At 41.2% G+C, this 18,142-nt stretch overlaps 1 protein-coding gene across 2 annotated transcripts; it reads left to right on the top strand.

The window, feature by feature from the left end:
• The first annotated feature begins 456 nt into the window (after window positions 1-456).
• si:ch211-204d2.4 (uncharacterized protein LOC100003662 homolog) lies at window positions 457-12,177 on the top strand. 2 transcript variants are annotated; one of them, XM_031755410.2, is made up of 12 exons: window positions 457-826; window positions 3,292-3,452; window positions 3,582-3,638; window positions 4,033-4,081; window positions 4,212-4,309; window positions 5,426-5,557; window positions 5,745-5,834; window positions 5,922-5,990; window positions 6,161-6,231; window positions 7,737-7,800; window positions 9,519-9,596; window positions 9,786-12,177. In XM_031755410.2, the coding sequence occupies exons 2-12, from the start codon at window positions 3,312-3,314 to the stop codon at window positions 10,155-10,157; spliced, it is 1,221 nt and encodes a 406-aa protein (XP_031611270.1). In that variant the 5' UTR covers window positions 457-826; window positions 3,292-3,311; the 3' UTR covers window positions 10,158-12,177. The 2 variants fall into 2 exon arrangements, with proteins under 2 accessions (XP_031611270.1, XP_031611269.1); XM_031755409.2 differs by having other exon boundaries at window positions 9,714-12,177.
• The last annotated feature ends 5,965 nt before the right edge of the window (window positions 12,178-18,142 follow it).

Below are 18,142 nucleotides of genomic sequence, written 5' to 3'. Positions count from 1 at the left end.
CATGAGAACTTATGGGGTTAAAGGTCTGCAGAGGAAATCTATCAACAAATACACTTACAACTACACGGTGAAATAAATTTTATTTTTCCTTTTTAATTTGTGAAAGCGTCTGAAACAGTATTTTAAAAGGTTCCCGTGAGGCAGTTAGTATCTTTGAATTTGAACAACAGCCCCGTTTTTGGTGGAGAACCTTTAACTTTAGGCTTACTTTATATATATTTTTAAAGCACCAACTGTTTTTGGCATAACATCTCGCACCTGTCAGCCTCACCTACCAGCGGTAATGACACTATGAGTCTTGTATTCCTGTTTATCCAGGTTTACACTCCCTTCCCTTTCAGCTGTTCTGTGTGAACTACCGGGTTCATCTGAGCGTGTGCGTCTCGTGTTTGTCCCAGCTCTCAAAATTGCCACACTTTTTTTTTTTTCCAACTTAAAACTGAAGATAAAAGCAGAGAGAGAGTGTGTGTGTGTGTGAGAAAAAAAAAGACCTGTTTAGATTAAAGCAGCAGCAGACAGGAGGAGGAGGAGGAGGAGAGCCCTGCTTGTGCTCAGGGGACGCATAGATCACATCCGGGGCTGGTTTATTCTAATAACGAAACGTCCAACCCGGAAAAAAGGACAAGTCTTCTGTAATCGGATCACACAAACAAATTGAAGAGGGTGTCGGAGTTTCACGCACGCCGGTCTTGCGAATATCCACGGCTTATTTTAGGTTTTTAAAACTTTATTTAGCATGCTCCTGTTCACCAAACTCGTGTCTCTCTCCGCTGCTTCGTAGCCCTGCGGGGCGCTGGCTTTGGCGCACGCCGACTCTCCATAGCGGGTAAGTTAAGTCGACAGGGGTACTTTCTGACTTTGTGTGTGTGTGTGTGTGTATGTATGTATGTATGTGTGTGTTTGCGCGCGGGCGTGTGGTACAGTAGGTGTGGCTGGCCGTTGAGTCGTTGGATCTGGTGAGTCAGTGCAGGTCATCTGAGCTGAACAAATGTAATGTCTGTCAGGTGTTGCTGAGTAATTGCGCCTGATCACATTTTGACACTTTTCATTGCATGCTCATAATCACGTTGGAAATGCACGCGCATGGCAGTCAAGCTTGGTATCCAGGGGCGTGCTGCACGCAGCTGCTTTTACTGTCAGTTAAACGATTTGCTCGATTAACTGGTCCACAAAATGCCAAACATCTTAAAATAGCGCCCCAGACTACACGAAAACCCCCCAGTTGTGTTCCGGATTTCAAGATCCGGATTTCTGCTTCTGTATAATCCTTTAAGATCATTTTATTTATTAAATTTCACATAAAGTGATTGTAGGGAGTGTGGAAACTACTTGGGTGAAGATTGTTTGATGACACAACAAACTGTATTTTTATTTGTACTTTTTTTTTTTTTTTTTAATTAAAGAGCTATTCACCGTTTTCACACCTCAAAGTTAACTCAAATGCCAGAGGAAGAACTACCGAGCCTGTCTTTAGCAGCTCTGGGGTGAACTTTGATAAATCTGAGAACAAAGTAAAGCATTTACCAGGCAGAACAAAAGATGCTACAGTGCTGTAATAAGTCTGTAACAAGTTCCCCCAACGATTAAGAAGAACATGACTAAACCTCTCAGACATGCCACAGGTTGGTCTAAGAGATTTACTATCAGTTTCTGCCAGACTGTGTTGTGCTTGCACACAGATGAAGCAGATATGTAAAGGTGCTGTAGGTGGGTTTTACTTCATTACCTTGGATGTGGTATAAGTCAACTAATATCGCTGCTGTGATCTGTACGTTCTGTTTTCCTGCACACAAACTGATAATTGCTCTGTGTATATTATCCTGCCACGTTTCAAAGCTAAGGTACTTGATAGAAATGTAAAGACAGTTGAAATGACATTTGTCAATGTAGTTTTGCCAAAGATGCCACAGCTTCGCCGCTGCTTGTCTTTATAATGGCTAAGCCAGATGTTTTCTGATGCCCAAAATGGTTTAATGTGCACATGGGTGCATGTGTGGGGATTGTGCTACTGTCAGAGCTGACCTCTGTGGCATCATTTTCATTTTTCCATTACAACAAGACTTTCTGCAGAGCGCTTCTGTATCTTTGACCTATTTAAATAGCAGCAGACTAACACATCAGAAGCACAACCCACTAATTTTTTCAAAGCAGTTTCAAAATGAAACATTTTCTTACCCATGAACTCAAAAATAGATTCACTGGAGAGTCATCGGCATGGTGAAGACATAGTCTGTGTTTGTCTTCTGTTCCTCTGAGTGGGTTGTCTGAATATTTTCATGGAAATGTTGATAATTTCCATCTCCTGAAGGCTTCCGAGCCAGGACGAGCCCGTAAAAAAAGTACTGGCAGGGCTCACGGCCATTCAGTCTTGATTATGTATTTTATATGACTGTCACGTTATAATTTTTGGTCCTGTATAAAAAGATCAGTCACAGATGTGGCCTAGTTTGCCATCATATTACCTTTGTGGCCTCATTACATTCAAGTTTTTCCATAGATTCGAATCTGGTAAAGTAAGGATCTTCCAAATGGATCTATTAATTTATGTGACTATTTATTTTACTGGGTGCATCCAACTTTGGAGTTTGTCTTTGTGATTACTTCACATTAAGTCGACAGAGATGCAAAAGAGGCACCGTCAACAGTGAAAGTTCCTTTGGCAACTTAAGGAGGACAAGAATATAAATGAAGCCAGAAGCCTTGTGGTCAACCATTAGAAAAATAAATACTATGAGATGTCTGCCAATTGATAAAATGTAATTGAAAGTCTATAGAACTGAGGCTCTCTGAGCTGAATGAGCCTCGACTGTGTTGAGGAATCAGTCAGCAGCTCGGTGATTCACACGCATGGCATCGTTTCAATGAACACATCTCACCAGCTTTCTCCCCCTCCTCTCATCTTCTTTCTTCCCTCCCTTGCTCCCTGCCTTTCCTCCCTCTCCTCTCTCCTTGCTCCTCTCTCTTCTCTGGCCAATGGAAATGTGCGTGTGTGCAGATCATGAGTGCAGTCTGTAATTTTTGGCTGTGGTGGAGGGCCTCAGCTCAGCCTCAGGCTTCAGGGTTTGCTGCACAGCCTCAATCACGTCACATGAAAAACTGCTGAGTGCGAGTGGTCTATTCCTTCCTGCGTGTGTGCGCGCATGCATGCTTGTGTGCGCTTGAACACTAAATGAAAGATGATTTATCCTCCACATCTGCCTGTCTTTGCCTCCTGTTGCTCCCTTCACATGTTGTCTCTCTTTGTCCATCTCACTTGAGTCTTTCTCTTCCTAACTGTCCGTCTGTCCTCAGTGATATGTGATATCGACAACATGCCGTACGTGGACCGGTTGAACCGTGTGTGTGGCTTCCTGGACATCGAAGAGAAGGAGAACAGCTGCCGCTTCCAGAGACGATACTTCATCCTTGACACGCAGGGAAATGCACTGCTGTGGTATATGGACAACCCTCAGGTGCTCCACACGCGCATGCACAACCCACACTTTCACAAACAGCAAGAGGAAATGAAATTGACCAATAGTGGCCATATAACCTTGGACTCTGAGCTAACGACGAGTCTGTGTATTTGTGTTTGTATGCAGAACCTGCCCAGTGGAGCCAGCTCTGTTGGCAGCCTGAAGTTAACCTACATCTCTAAGGTAAACCACTTTCATGACTGACTCCGCAGTGTGGTTGCATACAGTAAAGTCCAGCGCACCAACTTAGATATCTAAAATGCGAGCACACAAGAATTCACAGACTACACACAAATAGCATGCAAATTCGTGCAAGAGTTCATAGATACACAAAGAGGTCAGAGTTATCTCTAGTTAACGGTCACATGCAGCGCAGAGCCGAGGCAGACGCTGTGAAGTTTTCCAGATGTCAGCGCGCTCACTGAGGTAACCACAGATAATGACATCTGGCTCCTCTGCACTGCAGCGCTGACAGCTTCTCCCTGGACACAGTCAGATCTATGTCAAAAATTCCTGTTTTTTTTTTTCACTCCTTTCAGTTTATATTCACATTTCTTTTCTCTTCTTCTATCCTCAGGTGAGTGAAGCTACAACAAAGCAAAAGCCCAAGACAGAGTTCTGCTTTGGTGAGTTTTTTTAGGGAGGAACAGAGTGATGCTGATGAAATGGTTCGAAATTACATAATCTCCCATGTGTGATAATATTGTCCATTCCACTTATTGTGGATATTCACGGAACTGATTTCTTCTCCGGCAGTCATCAATGCACTTTCGCGACGGTACTTCCTGCAAGCCAATGATGTGACCGACATGAGAGACTGGGTGGCTGCTCTCAACAAGGCCAGCAAGATAACAGTAAGTGCCGTTACATGAGAAAATGCTTGATCTAGCAGTTATTGGTGGTGTTGGGGTGGGAGGGGTGGGGGTTGTTTCCACCTGAGTGCAGGAAGCTGCAATTTTGCTGCGGTGGGACTGAAACCAGTTCGACCCAGGTGGCTGCAAATGCCAGCCCATTGCCCACAGATACCCCTTCACGCACACACACAGACACACACACACACACACACACACACACATTGCTGAATGAGGAAACTGTGCAAGAAAACGAATGATAACACAAACGTCACTGCGGTGAAGGTGTCGAAACTTGTTCATATGTATTTGCATAATATTTGTGTGAGCTCAATGAAATGTCCGGGAGCCTCGTTGATCAGTGATATTCAGATGTCTTCTGATGGAAGGTAACAGAGAAGAGTGTTTCTCTGCCTCTCTCACCTGCTCACTGACACAGGAAGCGGCACTGTTCACTCTTTTTCACTTCCCCATCGAGGGCAGGGCCGCTCTGCCGCCTTTTTTTTCTTTCGTCTTTTCTTTTTCTTTTTCTGAGCGAGTGTAAAAAAGGAAATCATGATATAATTGCAGGGATAAAAGTAGCACATGGGGGGGGGAAAGTAAAGTTATTAAAATGCATCTCTTCATATTTGTCTGTTTGAGCTAGATGTGTTGCAGTTTATTAGGAAATTATACATTTAGCTGGATGATTCAGCTGTTTGGCCAGTTTTGGGAAACTGTAGGCTAGATAATGGATCTAAAAGCAGAAAATGCAGCACAGCATCACACAGCCCTACTATTGTTTTTACTGTATGACCAGCATGCACCTGCAAATCTGTTTTTCTTTTCCTGCTCCCTACTCGCTATACACCCCACGCTAACATTTGTGTGTCTGGTGGGCTTTATTTGCTTGGATACACTTGGTTGCACTTGGTGCATCAGTGGACTTTGAGAAAGCTTGCAATCTTTCATAGCAGATCACATTCAAGGTGTTTTTCAGTTAACTCTGCAGTAAAACAGTCACGGTGTTGTGGCGAGCGTATGACTAAGACAGTATTCCCAGAGTGAGGAAGAGCGGCTGTGGAAATTAAACAATCAAGTCCTTTTATTTGCTCTCAGAGGTGTCCCGTCTGTTCACAGGTGCCTAAGTCTTGCCCTGCACCTGTGAGGCCTGATGTAACCACGGTGATCAGTGATGCTCAAGGAGGGAAGAGACAACAGGCCTACAAGGCTGAGATTATTGGCGGCGTGGTGGTGCACACTCCTATACAGGTAAAATGATAGGACACACACACACACACACACGCACACTTTTTTTTTAGCATTATAAGAATCAAAACTGTGGCAAAAGCACACAAAAATGCGGTGTGCTAAGCTAGTCTGAGTTATCGACAGTGGTGGTTTCCGTGACTATGATATCTAAAGTGATAATAAAGATGGTTTTCATGAAATGTTTCAGAACGACAACGAAGAGACGGAAGGGAGAGAGAGGAAGGGCAACCGGCCGGGTTTGCTGAGATGTGGTTACTGTGTTAAACAGGGAAATGTGGTGAGTCTCATAACAGGTTCAGACTGAGACTGAGTCGGAGTAAAAAACAGCATGAGTGTGGAAATGGTAATGTGGTATGTGTTTCAGAGGAAGAGCTGGAAGAGGCGGTTTTTCACCCTGGATGACAACGCAGTCAATTACTACAAGACTGAGTCGGTGAGAAACCAGGGTTTTCATGTTTTTGCCCCTGTTTATGCATGCTTAAGAGTGACTGCTATCTTTGTCTGAATATAGTTTGTCCCAAAATTTGGAAAACTACTGTGTTATAGAAGCCAAAACATTAAAAAATAACTCACAATAATACAAAAACAAAAAATCTTTCCTAGGAGAAAGATTTTATCCGATCTATTCCACTGAGGGACATTCAGAAGGTGCATGAATGCCTCGTCAAGTCGGGGTGAGTAAAACATGAAAGTTGTCTGAGTCTGCCAGCATTTTTGCTTTCTCTCTGTCTGGTTATCTCTATACTATGTAAACAATTCTGAATACTTGCATATGAGCAGATGATGCACTCTTAACCGGTTTTAAAGTGTTGCATTGCATGTATGGACAAGTTTATCCTTATCAAGTTTACATTAGTTTCACAGGAATTAAAGGGGGCCCTTAAATTTAACTTATAAATGGTGTGAACAAAGGTAGTGAAAGTTTGAAATAATGAGGTCAACATGTGATCCTTATGAGCCAAACATTTAGGCTTCAGTCTGCTCTAAACCCAGATTTTTTTTTTTTCTACTCATAGCTCTGTGAGCCTTCTCAGAGAAGCTCCTCTCACCTGCTCAGCAAACCTTCTGTTTGCAAGAGGCAGCTAATCAGAAGGCAGCCGGCTCAAAGGGAGCAAAACTGAGGAACTGCACCATGGCTCAGTATTAGAAAATTAGGGAACACTTTATAATATGCCCCATGACTAAAAGTGTAATTCCTCTGTAATTAAATGGAAGTTTTTTATTTGAAATTACAATCTAATTATATTTCCCTATAGATGCATAAATGTAGGCAGACCAGCAAAGGTGTTAACAAGTCAGGATTTTACAGGAAACAGAAGTAATTGCACTGTGTAAATAATTTTATGCAGTACATGAGTAATTTTAAGTATAGCATAACTGAAACGCAGTCCATAATACGGCCCGTGCCCCAAAAAGTACCGCATACTTACAGTATGAGATGGGGCAAATATTGTTTGTTTATCCATAAAATGACCAAGAAATTACACAGTATCTAAAATTACTTACAGTATCATTTCTAGTTTCTATTTATTCTAGTGTACATACATTTAAGTATTTGTAGGTAAATATAATTACATTACACTTTAAAATGAAATATGTTGAAATCCCATTTAATTACAGGGAGATTACATCCGTTGCAGAAAATTAAGAAATATTTAGAGCTGTAACTTCACAGTTATTGTAGTCAAGAGTCCAAGAATATATGCAACTGCGAATGATCATCGTCTGTCCCCTTTTAAATATCAGTGCAGGATAAACCTCAGCTTCTGCTGCACAGGTGTGAGTTTTAGCTCATGATCCAGTATTAAAGTTGTGAATACAACTTGACAGCTGGAGAAGTTGTGGATGGTCTTAAAAATTGCATGGAAAATATTTTTTTCAGATCTTTGTCATGAGCTTTTGGAATTTTTATAAATGGGCATTACAAGCAAACTTTATTTTCATGTCTACCGTCTTATTGTATGCACAGTGTTTTCCCCCTCTGTTGAAACCTGTCTTTCTCCCTAATAATTAGTCAACTTAGGCTTGAAGTTAAGCTTCAGTTGCAAACCTATTAGATTCATTTGTATATATTTGCTGAACTTGAATGTATACGTATTGTAAATGACACTGTCAAACACACTCTAACTTTTGTCCCTTTCTTTAGCTGCTTTAAGTTTTAACTTTTTGCGTCCATCAGGGAGCTCCTGCTGAGAGACAACCTCTTTGAGATCATCACCAGTAACCGAACTTTCTACATTCAGGTAAAACCTTGTTCTCCTTTTGTATACACTCATTAAAAAAAGGCCTGCATTCATGAAATGAAGGGAACGTCCCTGTTGTATTTTTAGATATTTGAATAAGAACAGAGAAGCTCTGTATTCCCCGGTGACTCCGTCCTGATCTGTGGACATGTTTTTTCTAAATGCTCTGCTGCTGAAGTGTGGCGCAGTCGCTTTTTTAAGGAGCATGCGAAGTTTGTTTTTGTGAAAGGGGCACAGCCATCTGTTACCATAACAACAATAATATCCGTTCCCCCTCCTCTCCCCTGGGAGAACAGCTGACGGGGCGTTTGGGACTGGATCAGATAGGAAGTGCGGGGATAGAGACAGACTGCAGGCATGAGCGCTTTTGTTTGTTTGTGCAAGGAAAAAAAAGGAAGTGTGAAAAACAAATAATAAACCGAAGTAAATAAGAACAGGATAACCACAACTCCTCATTCTGTGTGTGGACACTGTAATAAAAAGTGATCTAAACTAAAATACAGATGATAAAATACTTTTTACAGACCTTTTAATAGCTTGAGAGCGGATGGTGATCTCCTGGCGTATAAGTACAGTTACCGCCGAGGATAATTTTTGAGTACTGTTCTAGCTTTTTTTTTCTGATAACATCAACCAATTCCCATGTAGCGCCAAATGGTTGCCTTAAGGTGCTTTTAAGCTGAAGACCCTACAATAATAGAAAACCCGAACAATCAGACGACCCCTATCAGCACGCAGCTGACGACAGTGGGAAGGAAAAACTCGCTTTTAACAGGAAGACAACTCTGGCAGAATCAGGCTAAGGGGTAGCGATCTGCCAAGACCAGTTATGGTTGGGAGAGGGGGACAGGAGGAAAGATGATGATGATAATAATAATAATACTAATACTTCTAATAATAATAATGATAATAAATTTTATTTGAGGGTGCCTTTCAGAAACCCAAGGTTACCTTACAAAGAACAAAATTAATAAAAGGAGCAATAGTCAGACAGCCAGATTAGCCACAGATTATTAATAACTAATGATTAAGTGCAAAATGGTGTATAAACACACAGAGAGTGAAGAAGAAATGCTCAGTGCACACCAGCAGCCTAGATGTATTGTAGTGTAACTAAGGAAGGGTACGGGGTCATGTGAGCCAATCTTAAGTTTAAGCTCTTGTCCCTTAAAAAGGGACAAGAGTGTCCAGGGTTGCCAGTTTGGAATTTGTCTGTGGAGCTTGTTCCACAAATGAGGGAAGCTGAAGGTTCTGCCTTCTGTTCTATTTTTGGGACCTGATTATTCAAGACCTTATATATGAAGATTTATATATATATACACTGATGTTCATACATCTCTGATTTGTAGAAATCAGCTCATGTAATATGTTCTGATTGGAAATGAAGAATTAATATTTGTGTTGCTGTCAAACACCAGCACTATCTTTGCTGATGCCTCACTACCTGCTGAAGCGAGCTGTGGTGCTTTGCCTTTGGCAGGTGGGTCATTTGAGCCTGGTTCTGTTGGAGGCTTCTTCCTGTTAAAAGGGAGTTCTTCCTTTCCCCCATTGCCAGGTGGTTGCTCATAGCGTATTGTTTGATTGTTGGATCTTTACCTTACAGTATAGAGCGCCTTGTGACAACTGCTGTTATTGTGTTTTGGCCTTATTCTTTAAAAGGGCAGGTAACTGGCACAAAAGCTACCGTGAAACATAACATGGGCCCTTTCTCTCTACAGACAGACTCGCCAGAGGAAATGCATGGTTGGATCAGGGACATTCAGATGAAGATCCAGGATTTCAGGGGTCCCTCTAAGGTAACTCTGTCTTCAGAAATGGATAATTCTTTACTTCTAGCTAGAGGTTATTGGGAGAAAAGTGTAAATCCTTGCTTACGATTGACAGCGGGGATGCTTTTGTCTCTTTAATTGCAGGGTTTTTCTTTTAAACGTGCTTCTTCGTACTATCGGAGTTACAATCCTTCCTCTACATCTCGTGGTTCGCAGAGTGAAGCAGATAGGAGACCTCAGCTGGTGAAGTCCTGCTCTGTGGCGCCAGGATGGCAGCCTTGGACGCCCGTTCCATCGTGCGAACCGTCTATCATGGATAACGAGGATGATGACAGCGCCTTCAGCTCTGTGCCACTCTCCTCTTCGTCCACCTCCTCGTCTGCTTCCTCCTCCTCAAACTCCCTCTCTACCCAAAATGCTTGCCCCATCACGCATCCAGCACCTTCGGCCAGTGGACTGGGGATGCTCACAGCATCCGCAGATGCGGCGAGTGGGCGTCGAAGGCACCGCTCGCAGCCTCAGCCTCAAACCGGCTGCAGCTTTCCCTTCAGCCTGGATGACGACAGCCTCCGCACCACAGACGTGTAATCCCGAGATGTTTGAGGAGACTCCTGCGTGGGCTGTGCTGACACCTGTTTTTAAATGAATGTGACTCCTATTGAAGGGCCACTGTGACCATCTGCCTCAATGCCAGTCCATGAGCTTGGCGCCCCCTACTGGTGAAGTAGCAGTTATGTAGATGAAGGATGCACGCGGCTGCAGGAAGGCTAAGAGGCATAGTGTTTGTTGTACACAGGACTGTGAACAGATAAGACGGAGTGTTTTCTTTTTCCTTTTTTGTAAGTGTAACTTCCTCTGAAAACTTGAATGATTTTGTTGATTATTACCGACGGTAAAATGATGGCGCGCGCTTTTCACACTGTTGCTTTGCTCCTATCAGCAGGACCACGTTATCACGCAGCTACAAGTGTTCACATCCACATTATATTTTTATATCCAAGCTTGTTTTTGTTTTTAAATGTATCAGACGGTTGTGTTTCTTTTTTTTTCTTTTTCTTTTCGGGCCCAGCAGTGTTTTCCTTCTTTGCTCTTGAGGGGCATCACGTGTGGAAAAACTTCACATAATAATTAACAAGCATTTTATACCTGTTGTCTTTCATGTGTTTTGCCATGAAAACCCTCAGAGGCAAGTAAAGGGGGAAAAAAAAATCTGGCGATCCATTTCTAAACCTGCTCTATGTTGTTTCTTCTCTTGCGTGTATGAATTAAGAACGGCTAACATTTTTTTTACATTTCATTCACTTTTTGCTAAATGTCGTCTATTTTCTCTCTCTTTCTGAAAGGCTTTGCTTTTGCAATAGTTATTTCAGCCACATTACGCCAACACTCCATTTTTAAGGCAGACAAAGCCAGACATGCTTTCTCTTTAGTTGGATTATTGTGTCTTAAAGGGAGCACACAAGTTCACCCATGGCTCGACACGCCTTCCACAACAGCAACTCTAAGGTACTAGGAAGATTGTACAGTTGATGCGAAGAAGAGTAACACTAATGACTGTGTGCACGATAACATCTGTATCAACACAATTTACTTCAGCTTGTGTCTGCTGGCATGCTGGGAAAACCCAACCCACCTACATACGTCAAAAGAAAAGCAAGATGGGAACTTTAGATAAGTTCTTAAGACATAATATATGTGCTTTTATTTTAAGAGTGAATGAAGAAATTAACATAAATGCTTTTAGCTTAGTTAGAACGTGGCACAGTGGGACCTGTCACCCTCTCATGGCCGATATAAGTATTACAGAAACGGCAAAGAGCAGGAAAAAAGTTTTTTTTTTCACTTGTTTTCAGTGGAAAAGAAAAACAGAAAATCATGTTTTTCTCACAAAATGTTTTTTCTTCCAGCTGTTTTCCAACATGAGAAGAAAGTGAGTTGGAAAAATGGTTCTGACACTGGCAGCCTTTGCCTCTTTTTTTAATGTGCCAGAGCATTTTAGGGGGAAATTTAGAAAATTTAATTTAGAAAATGAACCTTGCCAAACCAGGCCTTGTTTTTCATAAACCCAGGATGGAGAACAAGTTAGAGTTTGCAAATGGATCTCTGCATTTTTTTTGTTCTTGCTTGCCTCTCAGGGCTTTTGTAACCACCACTCTTAATATTAATATTTGGCGTAAAGATCAATTTTCAGTAAGCTGTGACTCTTCCATTTGGTTTTAACACGGTACCATACTAATACTGCAGTGTTTTCATGGTACTAATTTAGCTCAGTTGTTGGTAAAGCAATTTTCTTTTTGCAGAATTATGTGGGAAGATTTGCGACTGCCTTGGGTAATTTTATCTGCACTTTGTGTTTCTTATTTTTACTTGTGTTTTTTTTTTCTTGTTTTGTCACAGCTTTCACACCATGTACTACAGTTTCCTCTTAGATTATGCCTTTTGTTTGTTTTTGGTTTTTTTACACCCTTATTAGGTTCACCTTGAGATTTCATTGATGTGGTGCCAGATTTATTCCTGTTTCCGTTTTCTTAAGCTATGTGCACTCATCTGCCTGCAATTAATCTTAATTTTCTTTCTTGTGAATAAAACAAGGCTTTTTATTTGTCTAGTTTAGGCTGTTTTTGCTCTTTAAGGTTTACGACTTTCCTGCCTTCTGCCATGTAATGCCTTATATGCCCATGCAGAGTTTAAACCTAAATTACCTTTTGATCGAAGTGATGCTGGTGAGTCTTAAAAACTTATGTGTTTTCTCTGTAAAGGGTGAAAATCCCCAACTTCCAAACATTCAAAGGGTCAGAGCCAGCCCACTTGCCCTTTAACACTGTCACCTTAAAACACATGCATGACATATAGACACAAACACGAGCATGCATGCACACGCCAATTGAGTGGCCAGAGGCTGAGTTAAGCGAAGTGTTTCACACATCCAGTGCAAAGTCCATTAGATAAATCGCCCTAAAACTCTGTCCTGACCTCTGTCCACTTCCCTCTGTGCCTCCTAGTGCAGCTGTGCGGCTGGTGAGGGTGAAATGTCTCCAACTGAACAGCTTAAAGTGTGTCAGTATAGGTAAAAAGGCCCTCAGTGCTCGTGAAATGTCAGCTGTGTTGAAATGAGTTTTCAGTCTGTTAAAGACAGAGCTCCTGGAGGTAATGAGAGAAATCCAAGCAGAAACATGTGGCAGGAAAAGTGAAGATGAAGCCAGTGCCGAAAGTTTCACGAGGTTTAGGAAAGAAAAAATATAATGAAGCGGATGGAGGGTGACATTCTGGGGAACGTGTACCTGTGTACAACCTCCAGGTTTAAAAACTTCCTTAACTGTGTGGATCTGAAACTTGAAAACAACATAGAAAGCTCAGAAGTAATCTGAGGAGTTTCTTGCCTCTGAGTTTGTTCATAGTTTGAGAAACAAAGAGATAAATGTCTGGAAATACAGCATCACGGTGGAAGCCTTCGAGGTTGAACTTCTTTTTCCTGTCTGCACAAACATAACTTAAAGGTCACACAGCACTTCGGTCTGATGCCTGTGAGTGACAGGCAGCTATGAGGGCAGGCAGACACACTGCTCCCCTAAATGTTAATGTTCCCACATGAATGACTCTGCAGCACACTGCACTCTCTCTCTCTGCCTCCTGCTCACATTGGTTACACTCTAGTGATTTTAAATGTTACAAAATTAAATTATTTCTCTCAGCAGAAATGATTTCAAGAGTAAAGCTTGTTGTTGCTTGTACACTGATGTGAGGAGTCTATAAGTGATGGAGTCAAATACAGCGTGTTTTATTTGTTTCTTATGACAGCTTATGGTAATCATCTCTTCTGCTCCCAGTTATTTAATTAGTTCCCCGTTTGCAGAAGATTACCACTAGAGGGAGCTGTGATACACCTCACTTCATTCAACATACTACGTGGCGTGTCAAAACACTCATTGAGCAGCTTGCTTGTAGTTCAATGAGCTTACAGTGACTTGCTGTAAAACCCCTAAAAAGTCTGACAAGAAGCTGTAAAGCCTTTCAGCATTAAAGCACTGAAATAGTGTTATAAATCTGAACAGTTGCAGCATTTCCCCAGTGATTTTCACACTAATCACCTGCAAAATATAAGCACAATAATAAAACCAGGGAGGGCAAATCAAAACAAAGACTTGTTTAGAAAATAAGTGTACTATCAGTAATCACAGACTGGCTGTATTATATAAAAATACACACATTAAAACTAGACAGACTCGGTCAAGTTTGTTCTAGAGAAGAAATCTTTTGCATATAAATTTGATTCTCTGGGGGTTTAAGGGTTAGTTTGTGTTTTGTATAGCTTATAGGCCTTGAATATAATCCAGTGCAAAACATAGATACTGTGGCATGACTATCCAAGTGGGACTTGAAGTTTGTGTGACAAGCTCTATTTCAGACCCTTAAGGTCTCAGAGAAGCTGAGCATCAAGAGCTTTGATGGTGAGTTACCCACATAGTTTTGCCCACAGGTCAATAAACTGAGTGTTCATTCATTCATGGGTAACAGTGTTGTAAAGCTCTGCAAGAGTGTATCTGTGACACTACATCTAATTGCAAGACTTTCTCGGGGTCCTATAGTTTGGATTAATAATAGTTAATAATTCAGATTAAACTAGTTAATGTGTAAAGAATTGATTTTTGTGTGCGTGTGTGTTTGTGTGTGTATGGAGTCCTTTAGAGAATGGCTTAGATAAAGAAAATAAGTCTTTTTAGCGTGATGTCATATTACTCTGTTATTAGTCCGTTAATTCTCTGATATTACAGATGAGCAAAGCATTAAATTAGTGCCCTGCAGAAAGCAGAGGCTTTCCAACATGTGTAATATGAAGTCATATTAATGTGGAACAGGTTTTCCTTCATCTGGACTCAGAGGCCCCCTCTGGACCACTGCCAAACCTCCACCCTCCGCTGTTCCCACATCAGACCACCTTACAAACTGGAGGCAGGGGGGGTTTGGAATGTATTTTGCCCTGTGTGATGTGATTGTTTGCAGAGAAATGGATTGACCTTGCCCTCCAATGCCACACACACATGCACACACTCACTCTGGCCGAGCTGGAGGTGTGTGAGACAGACCTGCTGAGTGCAGGAGGTCTGGGACCCCTTCACCACTTCCTCCAGACAGAGAACAGAGGATCCAGTCAGCTGAAGCCAGGATGGGACAATAATGAGCCTTCCAGCAACCACCACCACCTCATTTATTCAAACTGTTGCCTCTAGCTTTTCTTCTGCGTGGACCAAGCAGCTACAGGATCATACCAAAGGAAGAGTTATACTCTAAGAAGCCAATTTAATAATGAGATTAAGGACTCAAAAATAAAGATTAAAATATTAGACGTGGGGCTGTTTTAAATAGAAAATACATAAAAATATTCAGTTAAACATGAACTTTATCAAGGCTGCGTATTACTCAAAATGGCATGTGTGTGTAAGTGTGTGTCCTGTAAAAATGTGGTTTCCAATAGTAAATATTTTATTTTCAAAGAAATTTTCCTGCATTTTAAGAGCAATCGGATAGTTAGACAAAAGAACATTTGTTCTTAAAGACAAGTTTCAAACTCATAATTTAAATTATAAATTAACGCTCGTGTTAAGTAAGATTTTTTTAAGAATTGGTAGTTTTGCCAGCATTTTGTTATTAATCCGAAATATTTCTGCAAAGTTGTTATTTGGACGTATCTAATTATCACAAACATTTATATGCCGTATATAGAAAAATGGTTAAAAAATCATCATGTTTTTAACGCTTATAAAGGAGCGCTAAACGGCGTGCATTTTAAGCGGCAATTAGGCAGGTTTCGTTTTAGCTTGCAGGCCCATATTAATAATTAATTGACTTTCAGCAAATATTTCTGGAAAACTATATTTAAACTTTTAAAAAACCGTATGTTTTGAGGAATAGAGAAAATACTTGTAATTTTCTAAATAAATAAACGGATTGCAACAACCTTCCAATAGCCTGAAAACCGAATTACATTAATAATATGTTTCTTTTACATAGGAAAACCTTCGAAATATATATATATATATATATATATATATATATATATATATATTTAAATCTTGTATGTTTGTATGTCGGTTTGCTGTTTCGGATAGATTAAAATGAGGTGAGTAATTAAGCCAAAAGTTAATTCTGAGAAAGTTTATTGTGGGAATTGACCAGCCTATTTCTGCAGGACTGTTGTTCCAGCGGTGTCATCACACAAACACAGTTTTAAAGAAATGCAAAAGAGTCTTTTTTTGGGTAAAAATATTTAAGTTGAAGTTTTGACTCATTACTTCGGCTGAAAAGCAAAATCTTTGATCAGTGGACTATAAAATGACGCACGAAGAGCTCCAACAAACAAAAGCCTTCTGTAAACAAACATAATAAATGTGACAAACATTATTCAGGCCGATCTTTCTGGCAGGGAAACGCTAATCTGTCCAGACTGTATAGCCTCAGTTACATCAGCAAAATGATCTACTGCAGCTTCTCTTGAATTTTCATTTTCCACCTCCCAAAAATGATTGTTTAGAAATGACTTTAGAAGCTAGGCTGGTACTAAAAATGTGTAACATGTGGCCTATGGAAGCTTTTCATTCTAAACTTCACATCAGTGTGGTAATCAGTGGGAAAACAGCGAATAACTTATTTCATCAGATCAAAATCCACGCTGCGTGTAATCTAATCGTCACCTCCAGCTTAAAACGCACAGAAGTAGCGTGCGTCTGAGCGTATATAGGTACTGATAGGCTTATTGGCATGGTGTCCGAGCAGCTCGGAAACTTGATGGATCTGCATTTACACACATGAACGCACACCAGCACACACACAATTACACACAGAGGGTACGGACCCTGTCTCTCCCAGTGGCAGCGCGCTCGCTGCAGTACCCGCTTGTCGCGTTATGCAGGAGAGGCTGTGGACCAAGCTGCAGTAGCCAGAGGTCTACACCTGGGATTTGGATAATTCAAAACGGTAAGAGCTTCAATTATGACTGCGTATTTGAACCAAAACATAGTCACGTGCAGGTGGATTAAACCCGAGACTTTCTCGTGCGTAAAAGAGCGCTATTTATACGCAAGAATTCTCTGCAGGAGATAACATTTTTACATTAATTTGATATAGTAATCTTAGCGTATCGAATAACTGCGGTGTTGTGTTATATCCAAAGCCAGTATGTCAGTATATGTAAGCTCTAGTATTTTCTGGTAAGCTATTTTAGACCTTGTCCACCTGTCATGCCAAAGATGGTTATGTCGCGAATATCTCGGACATTTTGCTTAAATTATTAATCTGAAAATCTGGTAAGTAATACAAAAAAAGCTGAATGGAGAGATTGCAGTGAAGCTGAATGGTGGAAATGTGTAATGCTGACCTCCCGGTGACCTCTTCAACTTTCAACTCTGGATGCCTCCGGTTATCAGGATCTACAGTAATCCAGTCAAAGTGATGCGCGCTCGCGTCAACTCGATGCCGTTGCTGCTATAGGCCCCTCGGTGTCCGAATAATCTCCTATAAAAAGATCTCTGTATGTAGCCTCGTGTGAGATTATATTTGGGGGTTTATCTTGAAACAACCCAAATCCACATTACATTTTCTTGGTATGTAGTAGCCTAACATATGAATATATATTTGTGCTTTAATCGCCAATATGGCACAAACCTATCAGTACATAAATAAATCTGCCAGCCGTTATCAGCTAGTGTCTTCTTTTCGTGTGAGGAGATTGCTCACACACGAATGAAAATTTGTCTAAAAATCAGTCTCTCTTATTTCCATTTTACTCTAGCTTTGCCGACAGTCTCCTTCCACTCACCCATCACGAGTCTAATGTTTGTTTAATTCAAGCGTAAAATATCTCCCCTCTGTCTTCAAACCGACAGGAAGTAACACGTTTCTCTGTTTAAGCAGGACATTTTCATGAATAATACAGATTTTTTTTCAGGTAGGAAATGAACCAACGGTCATTTTGTCAACTTGAAGTCTGTGTGACATAACACCAAGTCAGAAGGCTGTAAAACAAACGATTGATGCCGTGGGGATAATAGACACTGTGAGAAAACTATATATATATAAATATATATTTTCGTGTGAATGCATATAAATAAATAATTCCCTATCGAGTTTGCGTGCGTGCGTCTGGGTGTCTCTGTGTGTGTGTGTTTCTGCGCGTGTGATTGGCCAGTGTCACAGCCATGATTTGGGCTGCAGATACCGATGCACCGTGCAGACCTATGAGAGCGCGGGGATGGCAAAAGGGGGAGGGCAGAGTACGTGAGGCGGACTTGACTCCATTTGTTGTGAAGGATCTGATGAGCTGGGTTCAGATCAAGGCTACCGCTGGGTCCGCGAGGACAATGGGGAGTGAGCGAGACAAATGAGGAAGGAATTACAGCCGCTGTGAGCAGATCTCAGACTTCACCACAGCCGTGGACGGGAAGCAGCAAGGCGGACGCGCCTCTGCGTGTGCGCGCAGGGAGACAGACAGCGAAACGAAGAGAAAAAAAATAAAACAAACCAAAACAAAAACTACAATATGACAAAGCTGCAGAGAAAACGTGGATTTTTTAAGAACC

This window comes from Oreochromis aureus, linkage group 12 (assembly GCF_013358895.1).
Source record: "Oreochromis aureus strain Israel breed Guangdong linkage group 12, ZZ_aureus, whole genome shotgun sequence".
NCBI classification, from domain to species: domain Eukaryota; kingdom Metazoa; phylum Chordata; class Actinopteri; order Cichliformes; family Cichlidae; genus Oreochromis; species Oreochromis aureus.
Note: the sequence above shows the minus strand (reverse complement) of the source record. Positions and strands in the feature narration are given on the sequence as shown.

Coding starts and splice junctions, on each gene's coding strand:
- si:ch211-204d2.4 (XM_031755409.2), top strand. CDS start 3,312: ATGCCGTACGTGGACCGGTTGAACCGTGTGTGTGGCTTCCTGGACATC. Junction 4,082..4,211: donor CAAGACAGAGTTCTGCTTTG/GTGAGTTTTTTT, acceptor CTTCTCCGGCAG/TCATCAATGCACTTTCGCGA. Junction 9,597..9,713: donor ATTTCAGGGGTCCCTCTAAG/GTAACTCTGTCT, acceptor CTTTAATTGCAG/GGTTTTTCTTTTAAACGTGC.